Source organism: Halyomorpha halys, unplaced genomic scaffold, assembly GCF_000696795.3.
Source record: "Halyomorpha halys isolate HHAL.00 unplaced genomic scaffold, Hhal_1.1 Scaffold305.1, whole genome shotgun sequence".
NCBI classification, from domain to species: Eukaryota; Metazoa; Arthropoda; class Insecta; order Hemiptera; family Pentatomidae; genus Halyomorpha; species Halyomorpha halys.
Genome location: NW_027105918.1, coordinates 703,582 through 719,288, shown reverse-complemented (window position 1 = coordinate 719,288; position 15,707 = coordinate 703,582). Strand labels below are relative to the sequence as shown.

The window sequence follows — 15,707 nt, the reverse complement described above, 5'->3', positions numbered from 1 at the left end:
ACAAAGAAAACTGGTTAGCTTGCTTTTTAATTTAAAATAACAAATAACAATATTAAAATTATACATAAAATAAAACATATTAAAAACCCTTTATACATCAAAATATATTATTTACTCAAAAAGAGTAATACAACAAACAAAGTAATATGTATTACAATATATATATATATATTTTTTAGTTTGTCGTAGATGGAAACTATTGAATATGCGTATGTGGCATGGTATAAAAAAGTTAGATTTCACTGTACCTCCCCTTGTTGTTACTTCACTATCCGATGAACTCCTTAGAAATTATCTCAGCTTGTGTCCAAATGTTACTCATATAAATATTGCTCAGGATGGCCATAAACTAACTGCAGATGCCATCGTCACAATTGGTAAGTTATTATTAATTATTATTTGGTATTCAGTTTAGATGTTTCAATGAAATGTAATCTTGAACTGATGAAAAGGATTTTCTAGAGATATAAAGATTAATATGCTTGTTTTACTTTTTAATCATCTGTTAATTTTTTTTAAGCTAATTGCTGCAAGAAACTGGAATCGATAGTCATAAGAGATATTAAAATTCACAAAAGGAGCTTAGCATTTTTGGCGAGAAGCTGTCCGATGTTGAAATCATTTTCCATGGACGGTAAGGTTTTAACTTTTTTTTAATTATCAAATCTTTCAATTCTTACTGTGGAATACTTTTCTTTTACTTTCAACAAATTATTTGTATGTTTGTGCATTATGCTGGATCTTTATGTTTGCCATTTGTGGCAGATCCAAGACTTGTACTTGTCCTTGATAAATAAAGGAAGCAACAAACGTCAATATCCACAGGCTTTTGAATTTTTTAGGCTATTATATTCGATTTACTCGATTTTCATTTTAAACAGGAACAAATTAAAGATTGAAAAAATAATAAAAAATGAAAGGAAACATAAATATCAGCGATATAGATCTTAGATGATAAAAATTCATGTAAATAGACAACATGAACATAACCTTTGTTTCTAGAATTTTCATTAAAAAAAATTTTAATTTAATTACCTTGACATACAATGTCATTTTAAATATGTAGTTGTGCTTTGTTAAATCCAAAATAAGCTGTTAAAGTAATTAACATGAATTGAAACAAAGTATTTACACTGGATTGATAGAATTTTAAAATATACAACCCTAACAAGAATTAATTATTGAATCCAAAGGTTGGGGAAATTTTTTATTTAATTATAATGCGAGGAACAAAAATATTCATCTGTTGGCAGTTCTGAAACAATGGAAACTAAAACTAAACATGTGGATGCAACCCCTTTCATTTGTACCTCACGGGTCGGTCACAAATTCAGGCCAACTATTACCAGCCAATCCAAATACCCATCCAAAGTGGATTTCACTATAATTTCTTGTTCCATCTGCTTTAATTTAGTCTTTTGTTTTTTAATGTACTGAAACCCCTCTTTTGAAAAAATCAATAAAGTGTGGCAGGTATCATGTTTTCTCGGTCTGTTGCTGTTTACTGAATCTTGATTTATTTTAAAGCTTGTAGCGAGTTACTCAATGTCAAGTTTTCCTTCCATCTTCCGCAATTAACGATCTATCTAACACAAAAAGAATTTTGTAAATGGGACTGATGGTTCCTGAAATAATTGGTCCAATATACAATCTCATCAGTTTTATATATTAATATAGATTAATTTTGTTTAAAAGAAAGTGATTTGAATAAATTAAATCATCAAAGTAATGATTTAAAATTATTATTGTTCTAATATTAAATTAATCGTTATTTAAAAAAAAAAATATTTTTATTATTTAGTTTTGTCTCATTAGTTAAGGGATATTAAGCTTTTGTTATATCCCTAAACAGTAACATGTATATTATCTTTCATGAATTGTTAACTTATTATATTGTTCAGTTATTAAGTTTTCTGCTAATTATTATTTATTGATTATATAGCGTGTACTATCCAACACGATGGCGAAATGGTTGCCTTGGTTAAGAAATCTGCTCTTGAAGAAATCAGTTTGAAGTATAGTGCTTCTTCCGTCGGTTTATGGCTAAAATTTTTACATCCTCCACTAAAATCGATGTCGCTGGAAATGTACGAGTTCAATTCAGAATATTTATTGCAGGTATGATAAAATGATATATTAACATAATTTAAAAAAAATACATTCCCATTAATTATGTTTTTATTTCAACTTCTTGAAACCCATCATCAAGATTTGACTTGTGCAGTTTATTTTCTCATCACCACAAACAACTATAAATCTAGTCTAAAACTAGAAAAGAACCAATAATTAAATAATAATGATTTAAAAATAAGCTATGAATACACACTGAAAATGTATGATAATAGTACTACTTATTGTGTAGATTTATGTTTCAATTTATCAGGATGTGAACAAAATTGTCCATAATTTTTCACAGATTTCTTTTTCTAATCTAAAACTTTTATGGCATTATTATCACCTGATCTTCAGGATTTCCTAAATAAATTTATTGTTTTAAAATTATTATTACAATGTCATCATAATAATTATTTCTTTTTATGCAAATTATATATAAATAAATAAAAGGAAGATTGTCTGGGTGTGGTTAAAGAAAAAACTGTAATAGTTATTAAACTATTTACTTGAAGAAGTTTGTCGGGGGGTGCGGTCAGCAAAGAACAACATAAATAAACAAAACCATATTTATTTATTTTATGCCGACGTTTCGACCTGAGTTTCAGGTCTTCATCAGGGGTTGTGTCGCAGAGGAGGGAAATATTAGAACTGAGCTCAGTTCTAATATTTCCCTCCGCTTTTGAAAGAAAAGGAACTTTTGAAGGTCAGGTAAAAAGGCCTCAAAATGTTGAATAGAAAAAAAAAATTGAAAATTTTGTCCACAAACAAAACATAAATAGAATGTAATTTAATTACCATCAAACAAAAATAAAACCTTATTTAAATAAATTTTTATATGGAAATATGGCATTATTATACTAAGCTTTAATCAACTTATTGTCGAGTTTATTTAACAGCTTAACTTGTACGCTCGAGTTAATTCGAGCACGCTAAACAGGCCAAATTGTGCACATTCAAGATAATTCGAGTAGCATATTTTATGTTGCTAAATTTTTTCCCACTCGAATATAATCTAGAATTGGAAATAACAATGTGACAATAATAAAATAAATAACAATGATTTACTTTCTGTAATAATCCTCTATATATAGTTTTAGCCTACGTTTATATAGGAAGCTAGGTATTATGACTGATATCCAAAATTAAAATTAAAATTTTGATTACTTTTATATATTTTTTTTGCCAAGACGATGTTCTAAATTGTTTTGTTTTACAAAAAATTTTGCCTTTTTTTTTTTTTTCAAAAAAAGTGTGCGTTAAAGCATATTTATAATATTAATTTATAGACTTTTTTCTTGTTTTGCATCACAAACTTGTGTGTAGTAAGAAGATTAATTGAGAGTGGTGACCTTTAATGTTATAAAAATTGTATTCTAAAAATGCCAAATGTAGCTATAGTTCTTCTCTCAATTATCCTACATAAATGAGGATCTCCATTGTAAACCTTATTATTTTTTATCAATATCATATGTAAAATTTTTGTTTTTACAGGGAATTAGAAATGTTAAAGACACTTTGAAAGAGTTAAGATTCGTCTCTTGTGAATCTATACGGAGTAAGGATGTGGAAATGATAGCGTCAATTGTGCCTGAACTGAATTCATTGACCCTCGCAGGAGGCTTTATCGATTTTAAATCGCATTCTCTCACACCTATAACTAAATTAAAGAAGCTGACCCGCCTTGACTTGGATAATAATGCATTCGTTTGTGATCATTTCCTCAATCAGCTTTCGCAAGAGTGCAGTCTCTTGAAATACTTGAGCCTATCAGGTGGGTTTACATTCATTTATTTATTAGATTTATTTTGTTTTATTGTTGTATTAATCTAGTGGAGAAAATTTACTTTATTATAGATATCCTTGTGAAAATTATTAAATATAATGTTTTTACAATCCAGAAAAAGGTCATTACAGGTCGATTCCATACTGTAGATAACTTTTCTTGTTCCCTGGAGTGGTGATGAATTGACAATGTTATTGAAAAAAATAAAAGGGCTTTCAGGGAGAAGTGTTGAATCCTAATGTTGACTCTTGAATTCTTTTTACAATTTTAATAAAAGTTACTGAAAAGTGTTGGTGGTTTCAAAATTGCAATGGTTGTGTTGGCGGATTGAGACAGAACATTTAGGTTTTGACACATCGAGTGTTGTGTGGTGGTCCTGGACCACTAACATCACAGCTATAAATGTGGACAGCTATAAATGTTACTAATTTTAAGAATTATAAAATTGTCCTAACATTAAAACAAAACATTCACAGTGGGGCTTGATGGTCCTATTGCCACCAACAATCAAAGTGACTTCAATCAGATTTTAGAGATACGTGACACAATTTACAATCTTAATATAATATTTTTTACCATAATTTATACAAACAACACCAAAGAAGTAGTTGGCAAAACTCAAAACTTTAGAATTTATTAAGGAACAGTCATCTCAACTTTCACAGAGACCCAACTCATAAGTTTAAAAAAATTGTCAGTGGTCTTATGGAACTTACCATGTCCTACATTTTAAAGACCTAAAATATACTGTTTTTAGGAAAAAGAATAGCGATTAAGTCCCTCTCGTTATGAGTTCTCTCTGATAGTAGAAATAGCCTCCTGAGTACTACAGATGCCATACTCATCTCATATCGTTTTGGAGGTTTTTATGAATGTTGAAGTCTCCTTAACCATTAAAATGAAGGAATATTTTCCTATGGGCCTATCTATTTACTCATTTAGTGAACTGTCAATTAAACATAGTCTTCAATATTTGGCTTCACCAATTGTGTTGAATAAACTTTTTTGATAATATTAAATTGGTTATCTGAATAAATATGTTTCACTTATATTTTAAATGTATCTCAGAGAAGAAGGGTAGTAGGTACTTAACATGAGAGCTCCATACGGGTATGCTAGTATGATTTAATTTAATTTATCTTGTTATGAAAAATCATTTGAATTGGCTTATGCTTACTCATCAAAATCTAAACTTAGCATTGCTTGTAGATATTCTGATAAATAGATTGTTTTTGTATTGAATCATATTATTTTTCCATCATCCAGGACATTGACATTTCACTAGACACAATCTGATATAATTGTAAGATACCGTTATTAATTCACAATACCATTTATTTAAGTATAATCATCAAGATTTTTTGTTAATTTACTTTTTTTTGTTTTGTTTTTTATTGTTATTTTTAAACAGAATTATTGTCTTATTTTAAGAACTTGTGTATCATCTTTCAGTAATTATTTTTTGTAGGAATAGATGACAGATATTTGACTGTGCAAGGTCTCAGTGTGTTGTCAAAATTCACTCGTCTAACTCATCTCACTTTGGCCTGTTTGATTAAACTCGACGATTCTATACTGAAGTCAATATCGCAGAAAATAAAAAACCTACAACATTTAGATCTCATGGGATGCAGTTCCATCACTGACGAAGGATGTCAAAGGTAAACAATTTTTAATGATTATCATTAAAATCTAGTTTAAATGTGCACCGGATATCGTTTATAATGACCTCAGATATAAGGAGTTGCCTGTCCATGAATGTTATTAGTAGTTTCCATACGCATGACTTAGTTATTGAACTGATTGTACTCTTTGTCATTAAACAGTAATTTTGCATTACTTAAGAAGAACACCTGCCATCACTTCATAATCTATTTATAAACATATCTAATAACATACATACAAATCTTCAGTTTAATTTTTTTTTTGCAAATTTATATCCAAAAATAGATAAAATTCCCTTTAAAAAAAGAAAAAATGAATCTGTTTGATTTAGATATTCCCTGAGATAAATCTTAACGGATATTTTAATGGATTTAAAAATGGTTAATAGGTAGGTAGACCTCTATTGTTGAATATTAATGTTATATGCCAAATGGGTTGTACAATAGGGTTAGTTATTGGTATATAATTTTGATTATTAAGTTATATATAATTTTGATGATGCATATTGTTCTCTACTCTCCTTCATTCTGCATCTGTCCCTTTGCCCAATTGGGGTGTAGAATATTCGCTCAAATTGAATTGTTGATTTCAGCCTATAAAAACCATGTGGTTCTTGAAATGCTATTCACTCTTCTGTTTGTAGAGGCCTAAGATGGTTACCCAAGCCTACTGCTTCATCTGCCTCTAGATAGCATCTTGAATTTTTGGACATCTTTCTCAAATACTAATAAAAAATAATAAACAAGTAATTCTTTTGAATACATCTTCCATATAAATTACTGTCCCATTTTTCTTACAAATACTTATTTTTCCAACATTTGAAATTATTTCATTAGTAAATAAGAAGTTTAAAAGATAAGAACTAACATATCCCTGAAAATTTCAGGGTTAAGGAAAACATTTTTATCTTTGAGAAAATTAACATATTTTCAGTTGTGGTCTAGAAGCGTCTTTGTTAAGGACTAAGGGCTAATACATTGTGAGGTTAGGTCCTAAGGAAGTTTTATATGTTCACAAATCGCCTGATTAGGATTCATAGTCGAAACCTTTATAGAGGACCCATGATTTTCAGAGACTTACCTATTTATTTTTGCTAATGTCTATAGCAACCACAGAAATTATTGATTGTCAAATAAAGCAATTTATTAGTTTTTAGTAGCAATAATTGATTTTAAAAAATTCTTATTTTACATTTGCATGATTTGTGTAGTGATTGGTTATAAAGATGACCGACCGACTATAATGACCAAATATTCCTGGTCTCTTCGAGGTTGTTATAAATGATATCCTGTGTATCTCATTTGCTAGTAAAAAAAGAGATTATTTATACTTAGTATCTGTAAAATTAATATATTTCATCATATAGAAACAATTAAGAAAATAACCCTGTTTTAAAAATCTGATGTGGTGAGCTATACACTTTTTACTTACCACCATACTTTGTATTGAAATTCATCCTTCTTGTTTCAAAACAGCTAGTTCTCTGTTACTCCCTCACAATCTCTATACTACTTCTAAAACTTCCCCTTACTTCATTTCAATTTATAGGCCTATTAACAATTAACTATTGCTATATTTTATCCTTATGTTATGTAATTAGTTAGTTAGTTATGTAATTCTTTCATATTTAACTATTGTTTATTGCTGTTAACAATAAGAGATGTTTAATTATTTCAAATAATATTTAGTGAAAAAATTGTTGTAACATCCTGGTACATACTTACTTTATACCATTAAGTATTATATATACTTACCTTATATATAATACCATATATATTATACAAGGGCTGTCCAGAAAGTAACAGGCGTTTTGAAATAAACAATTCACAAATTGAAAAACTCAAAGTTAATTCTATACATTTGAAAGGTACACTCTTAAGCTATTTTTCTACATAATTGCCGTTAAAATTGAGACATTTATCATACCGTGAAACAAGTTTTTCAATACCCTCTCTGTAGAAAATCCTGCCACTTGTGAAGTGCGGTCTGTGATTTGGTTTTTGTTGGCTCGAAACAACAGGCCTATTGAAATTTATCGTCAGCTTTGTGATGTTTACGGGCAGATGATAATGAGTGAAAACCGAGTGAGACAATGGTGCATTGATTTTAAAAATGGCCGTACGAGTGTTCACGACAAGGACCGGTGGTAGGCCTAGCCTTGTGACTGATGACTTGGCAATGCAAATCTGCATTACCATTTGTGCTGTATATTTGGAGAAAGGTCAATGCTGCAGTCAGTCTCTGTTCCTTATGATCTTCCGTTAGGATTTTCGGAACCCACTGAGCACATAGTTTGGTATATGTACCTTTATAAATAAATGTAGCATTATTTTGTGTTATATTGATCTGAAGACTTTTTTTGTTCTTCATTCTGACTCTAATTTCTTTATACAAGAGTAAGTACTCATCAAGAATGAATCTCATTAATTTTTATTGAATCATTTCAAGTTGTATTTTGTATAATGATTTTATACTGAAATGTCAAAAATATCTCCAAAATCCTTTGAAACCTTTATATAAATTGGATTGAATTATGCTGTATTTACTATTTCCATTCTACATAGGTAAACAAAATAAATTATTTAGTATTTATTTTTAAAGTTAAAATAGAAATAACACCCATTTTTTTTTTTATTTGTTCAATTAGTGTTTTGTTTTAATCCTGCCTATTACAAATTTACATTCCTTGTTCTAGTTTAAAACCTCAAAATTTTATGGTTATTAATAGTACTAAGAATGTAAAACCTGTTGATTTTTTTTACAGCATTGTTACGAACTGTAAGGAATTGGAAATCCTTGATGTCAGTGGTTGCATGCATGTTACCAATCTCACTGTAACTGCTGCTATCGAAAGCAGTTTGAAAAGTTCAGGAAAGAAGAAACTGAAGATAATCGCTGGAGGTGCGTGGATTACATAATTAAAAAAAAGAGAGAAAGAAACTGATTTTTGTTATATTTTATTGTAACATTCAATTATAAAATAATTGAGCGTTAATTGTTGTTTTATATAATATTATTAAAATATAAATATAAAAATCGACAGCAGTATAAATTCATAATTCAGTTAATTAATAGTACAGATTAACTAATAATACTCATTTTTAATTAAGAAATTTACTACTTTCATGTTATAGTTATTCCAGTTGTATCAGGTGAAAAGAATGACATTAATTAAATAATAGTTAGTTGGTTAATAAATGATTAGAGCTCAACGTTAATATTGAGTGTAGGGACTAATTCTCTCATACAATAATTAATTATCCATTTCAAAAGGAATAATGGAGAATATTTAAGTTCTTTAATTCTGTACCCAAATAGTGAGTGATGTTTGCCTGGCTTCAAGACCTAATGATAAATGCCTTCCTAGAACTTCAGTTTCATTCAAATCTCAAATATTTTAAGTGGGAATCAAAATGAAAAATATTAGTTATTTCTTATTAAAAAATTCTTTATGAAGGCAAGGAGCATAAGTTTTAATAAAATTAGATTACATCAATACATTACAGCTTTGCTTTAATAGTGGGATATTTAACAAAAAGAAATTTTTTTTTTTTTAATTTTGTATTTGACATATTCTATAGATCAGCAGTTCCCAAAGTGGGTGTCAAGGACGCCCCAAGTGTATGCCAGGTGCTGCAAGTAAATTCTACTTTCTCAAAATATTAAAAAAAAAAAAAATAATACAAGAATATTTAAAATTAAAATAGCAAGTATACAGTGCATTCAAGGATTTACTTAGCATTGTTTTTTCTTATTTTCCTACATATTCAACCTATCTTCAAAAACATTTTCTGACATTTTTATTTTATTTTTCTAGTTTGACTAGGGTGCTGCTAAATTTTTTTAGCTCAAGAATGATTCGGTGACATTGTTTTAGCCTGAGAAAATAGTTTGGAACTGCTACTACAGATTGTATCATAAAATTTGGATATTTTGCGACAGTCAGAAGAGGGAATGCAGTAGAGAAGAAACCCCTCTCTAATATACTAGGAAGTCTTTTTGAAAATGAAACCAAAACTTTCTTTTTGTTATATGTACCACTATTAAAGTAAAGCAGTGGCATCGGTGTTCTGAAAAATTTACTTTTCAGTTAGCAATTGTTTTCTGTGACCATGGACACCAATAAAAATGGCTATAGGTTAAGCTGTTTGGAGCGCAAAGTAAACGATGGTTGTTAACAATTAATGCTGTGAGGAATTCAGTTGTGCTTTCCTCTCTTTAGGGATGTTGGGCTAATATTTATTTTATTTATTTAAATTAAAATTTATATTTGACATTTCAAAGAAGATTTATTACAAATAGACCTTATTACTGTTTTGATTAGATGTTTTATAAGTTTTATTGTTATGACTAGAATCTGGAATTGATGTTGATATATGCTGGTCGTCGGAAGTGACTGTCGACCCATCCTCTTCTATTATGTCGCAATATCCTGGTGCCATGCTCATCATAGATCCTGAATTCAGATATGAGGATGACTTTTTCAATAATTTGTGTAAGTTACAAATCTTTTTTTTTTATAATTTAAAAAATGAATATGGGGTACATGACTAGTTATGGACACCCTTGAATTATATTGGCAGCAATAAGAAACATTTAGTTTTGAAACAGAAGATTTTAATCAGATTGTCGAGTTCCATTGTTGCCCTCCTTACAATACCCTCTTTCCCACATTTATTTCCAGTCAGCAGTTGTCTGTTGTCACAAGTGAGTGTTCAGTCAACATTTATAGAAGAGAGACCATTTCTTTGGTAGTATTCTTTTTGAATTATTTATTTCTTAAGAGTGGAGTGTTGCCTTTGTCTGAGTGTTTTTTTGTAACTTTAAAAGTATGTACATATTCTTTGTAGTTTTTTGAGATGCTAACGGTTTGTTATTATTATTATTATTATTATTATTATTATTATTATTTTTATTATTAAATCTATATGAATATGTCCTTTAGTTATTTAAGAGGAAAAGGTATTACTAACTCTTGACACTATGCCCATTAGTAATAAATACTTTTATTAAAAATTTCTAATTTTTTTAAGATTGATAAATATTTTTTACATTTTCTTTGGAGAAGGTTTCATTTTTCAAAAGAAATTTTTGCCATATTCTAAAGTGTAATCATACATTAAATAGCAGTTACATCCATAAGTGTCATAAATAGTTATAAAAATACCTCTTTAAGTAATAATGGACATACGTGAGAAGGATTGTTTAAGTAGTTCTAAAAAATTCTTAGTCAAACTTTATTTATTATATTAAGATGGAAAGGAAATATAATTTGATTATGACCCATTCGACAACCTTTTCAATAAGCAGTATCCGACCCAAGATCTTACTGTTAGCAATAAACCTAAGGAGAAGAGAATATATTTTTGAAGGTCAAAATGGCACTATGACCTGGAATCTGGAAAATCAATTAAGCACCTGAAAATTTCCTTATGTTGTTCTTCTTGATAGATGGAAGGGGCAAACAGGAAGAACAATTGAAATTGGAAAAAGGTGTGTAAGGTCGAACGGGCATTGAAGAGACTACATAGGCAGAAAATAAGAAATATTGAAAGGAAGGAAGTCAAATCAATACCTCGAAAATTGTTTCAATTTTCAAAATTGTTTGGGAATTCAATTCCCTGCAAAAGTCTTTCGATAAAATTAAGGCATTTATTTATTGAAGTGGCTTCATGACAGTCATTTGAGTCTCACTGACCGAGAATACTGAAATTATGATAACGGGTTCTCTCAGGAAATCAAATTATCAATCGAGTTTGTTCTTTATGTTTATTAAATTTTCCTCATTGTGAGTAAATTATAAAAAAAAACATCAGACATTATTGGCTGTACTGGCGATTTAGATCTTCAAGACGCGTCAGGCCAGAAAAATCATTAATATAAATTTGGTTCAAAATTAGATTTTCTATGAGAAGTTTCTATTGAAAATACTTCTTTCTACTGGAAATTCTAGAATCAAATGCTCTGCAAAAGAACTGGAAGAGGTTAGCATTGTCAGTTAACTTCACCACCAAAAGAAAGAAACTTCACTTCTCACAAATAAGATCTACAAACTTTTCTTTCAAAACTTGATAAAAGAAAAAAGGAATGTCAGTCAAGACTTAAACACCCTGCATGTTCTAAAGGGTGTCTGCTATAAATTTAAATCTGATTTCCTGCCTTTTCCCATGCTACTGTTCCTTTCTTTTTCCAAGTTCTTCCCCTCTCTGTTCCTGTCTGTCTTTCTCAAACTGCCAACCAGGTAACATATAGCTGTATTACCCATCTTTTTCTTTCTTTATCTTCCCTTTTCTATCATTATTTCCCATGAATGTAGTATATGGCTCGAGAAATACCAGTTAAAGGTAAGATATGAACATCTAATTTTCATTTTATGCACCAGTGTAGATTTAAACCCACCTATAAAAATACATTTCATTCAATTCCAGACTGTCCTAAAATTAATGCAAGATTTGAATTAGCCACCATTCACATAGTAAAGTGTTGGCAACCCTTTAAAAAAAAAATAGACAGCTGATAGTTTAATTTTAGTAAAAATGTGTGTTTCATTGTGTTGATCAATTTTTAAAAAATAATGAAAGTTAGGCACCCACAGTTCAAAAATTGTGTACAAAATATGGTTGGAATGGTCCCACATGTCATACAATCCACAAAACAATTACTTCATGAGTCATGTTCTGGTAGTATGTTCTCTCATTTCAGTGATAAGAATTGGCCCCCTAGATCATGTGATTTAATACCATTGAATTTCTTTGTATGGGGTTATTTGAAGTCAAAAGTCTATGCCTACAGGCCCACAAGGATGTGTATTGAAGGAGGAAATTATGCACTGCATCAACGAAATTCAGCCACATTTATGCAAACTGGTAATGGAAAATTATCAGAGTGTGCATTTTTCAGCAGTCGTGGAAGCCATTTGTCCTATTTGTTATTCCATACATAACCTTACCCTGTGTACTTTACAGTTCAATAGAAAAATAACAATTTAAAGGGAAAAAAATGTTATTTACTTATTTAAAATCTTGCATTAATTTTGGGACAACCTTTATAAATTTGAAGAAAGCTGTTTTATGTAAATGAAATTATTATTTATTTAGTATTTATTATGATTATAAAAATATAAAAATAGTGTATTACAAAAGAGTATGCATTAAACATAACATAATATATTGTTGTATTCTTAAACGATTATTAAATTTAGCTAAGGGTTGCAGGGTGCCCATGACTCATGGAACTAAACAAAAATTAAATTAAAAAAAACAAAACATAAAAAGTATGAAATGGATTTATGCTATAAGAGGGCACTTATAATTATTCTGAAAAACCGTGAAGCACACAAGTCTATCATCACATTTTCTTAAAATCGATCACCAACTTGTTAGATAATTATCTAAAAAACTTAACGATTTAAGAGGGTCCATAACTGGTCATTTACACAGTATACTTGTTATTAAACTGAAAAATATTTTTTTATTATCTTTTGCAGTCATTGATGAATATGACTACGATGATCTATATGATGATGACAGTGAATCATATTTTGATAATGATTATGATGATGATGACGATGACGATGATGATGATGAATTCAACAACATGCGATTTAGAACATGTGCAGATGTATTAGAACCTGACTACGAAAATGTAGATCCGGGATTTCTTTATCTAGATTAGAAATTACGGTCCTTTTGTCAATATTTCTTATTCAATGTTTTAAAAGCCGGTATTTCAAGTTACATACACCATGTATTTTAATTATGTGAAATATTTTATGTATGAAAGTTATATAAATATTTATTTTTGTATATGTAACAAATTTGTAATTGTTAAGTCGTTATGTTCTCTGTCTTAGTTTTTCTATTCAACTTGAATACATAATTTAAAATGTGATTATTTTTTCTTTTATTTGTTGTTCTTTGTTATTTAAATATGAAATAAGTTCATTATATATTTCTAAGTCTCAATTGAAAGTGAATTTATATATTTTTTGTTTTACCTCATGTGTATTTAGGAATGAATTTGATTCATTGTAAATAATAAAACCCTCAATGGGAAAAGGAAAAAATTTAATGCTATTTATAACACACTTATCAAATCTAGTGAGCTATCTTTTCTAATTTATAACTTTAGTTATAATGTTAAATTTAGAAGTTATGTATAAATATTGTGTTTCATGAAAGATTTTTTTGCATAAGAATTCTGTATTTATTTTTTGTTTAAAGAGGATAACTCAAATTATGTGATAAAATGAATAAAACAATTGTTATAATGAAGAAATTGATATTTAGTAACCTGTTGTAAGCATTGTTCTCTTCTATTTCTCGATACAGGTTGTCAAAAACTAGGCAAAATCATTAAGTTTTTTTTTTATTATAAATTATCAAAGCTCCCTAAATCATTTTGAAAATACTGTAATTTAGTTAATTTGTTTCCCTTTTATTATTTTTTTTTGCGATTTATTAATTTCAAATTCTCCGACTAAAACATTTGAATTTATATATTGTAAACTCGTTTGTTACATTAATAGATAGTTTTGACAACTTGCATATATTTATCAGGATTGCATTAACTTCTAGTATGGACATAATACAGAAACGTAACCTTTCCACAACTTTACAATACTCGCCATACAAAAATCCGTAATAAGTTATAGATTTGAACAACCTAGTTTTATTATATAGACTAATAAGATTGTAAGCCTTTTATGTGTTCGGACTTTTGCTAAATACAACAATTTATTGTTGTATTTTATGGAGGGTAATGAAAATTTTGGTCTTAAGGACTTTGTTCGGACTAGTCAAGAGGTAAAGATTCTTAGTCTTTTCCTAGGAGGTAGGAAAAATGGAAGGGGTGCCCTAGAAGTTTTCCTGTTTTAGTAATTTGAATATAATTGGGTGTATAAAAAAAAAAAAATGACTGTTTTTCAACCAAATATTTGTATTATTATTTCTTTAATATACAATACAATTATACTCGGAAGTACTACACAAATTATAGCCCATTGTTATCTATCGTCATTGGCCATCTGCTATCCAATTGCTCAATCCCACGCTGATACCATTCTTTGGTATGGCTGTCAAAGAACTCTTGGACCGAAATTTCAACTTTGCAAAATTTTCAAATTTTTTCTCTTGAAGGAAATGGGGCATGGATTGAAACAAGTAGTATCCGATAATGCGAGGTCAGGACTATATATGGATGAGGCAGGAGTTCTAACCCAGGAAGTTCTTTAAACATTTCTTTGGTTTGGCAGGAAGTATGAGGATGAGCATTATCTTGTTGGAATAAAACTCATTTTCGGTTGATCAAAGCAGGATAACGCTCCAACAATTTTGCATGCAATCTTTCCAGTAGGTCGCAGTAGAGTTCAGAATTCATAGAGCATCCATCAGGAACAAATTCTTTCAAAATTCCAAAAAAACGCAAAGCATGGATTTTTTTCTAATTGCCTCTTGTAGCAACCGGAAAACAGTTTGTCCGCAATCTTGTCATTGCTCATGGGTATTCAGATATCGCCAGTAAACCCACCTTTCATCACAGGTGACAATCTTCTTCGGTAAAATCTAATATCAGAAGGGTTTTTCAATAAATTTTCACACATTTCTAACCTTTTAGATGATAGCTGAGGAGTAAGTTCGTAAAGGACCAGTCTAATGCTCTTTTTCACCTTTCCCATGGAAAGTAGATGGCGACTAACAGTATCTTTCGACACACCACTCCCTGGCAAGTTCACGAGTATTTGTGGGTGAATCTGACTCAACTGCTTCCTGTTTAATGGTCACCTGGAGCCCTTCTTCCTTTCCAACGTCATTCTTCTTCCTTCTCCACTGCTAAATTTTCCAACCAATGGCACACAGTGTGTTGGTAAAAGACACCTTCTGCTTCATATTTCATAATTTCACGAGTTGCTCTAACGGCTGTGAAATTTTTTCTAGTAATGCCCTTAAAATTACTAGAATTTTGTAGGACACTTATGTTTTTTTTTTTAAACAAATAACTAAACTGATGCTTTTTTTGAAGTCGAATGGGATTAGACAAGCTAAGAGAATGTTCTAAAGGGATTATTAAGTATTGGTAAGTATTTAATAGGATTAAAATATTTACAGTCATTTTAAATCTTGAATTTGATAAAACGGTAGAAGTA

The 15,707-nt window shown here is 29.4% G+C and overlaps 1 protein-coding gene across 8 annotated transcripts in view; it reads left to right on the top strand.

Moving 5' to 3' along the window:
* LOC106681037 (F-box/LRR-repeat protein 7) overlaps positions 1-13,808 on the top strand; it is a 20,990-nt gene extending 7,182 nt beyond the window's left edge. For 7 of the 8 annotated variants that reach the window (XM_014421150.3, XM_067053576.1, XM_014421154.3 and 4 more), the window contains 8 exons: positions 180-377; positions 521-634; positions 1,943-2,118; positions 3,607-3,886; positions 5,367-5,559; positions 8,328-8,464; positions 9,918-10,058; positions 13,050-13,808. In XM_014421150.3, the coding sequence (XP_014276636.1) occupies positions 180-377; positions 521-634; positions 1,943-2,118; positions 3,607-3,886; positions 5,367-5,559; positions 8,328-8,464; positions 9,918-10,058; positions 13,050-13,237 (1,427 nt within the window). In that variant the 3' untranslated portion in view covers positions 13,238-13,808. The remainder of the gene's footprint in view (positions 1-179; positions 378-520; positions 635-1,942; positions 2,119-3,606; positions 3,887-5,366; positions 5,560-8,327; positions 8,465-9,917; positions 10,059-13,049) is intronic. The other variant, XM_014421152.3, reaches the window with a different exon arrangement.
* Positions 13,809-15,707: the final 1,899 nt, after the last annotated feature.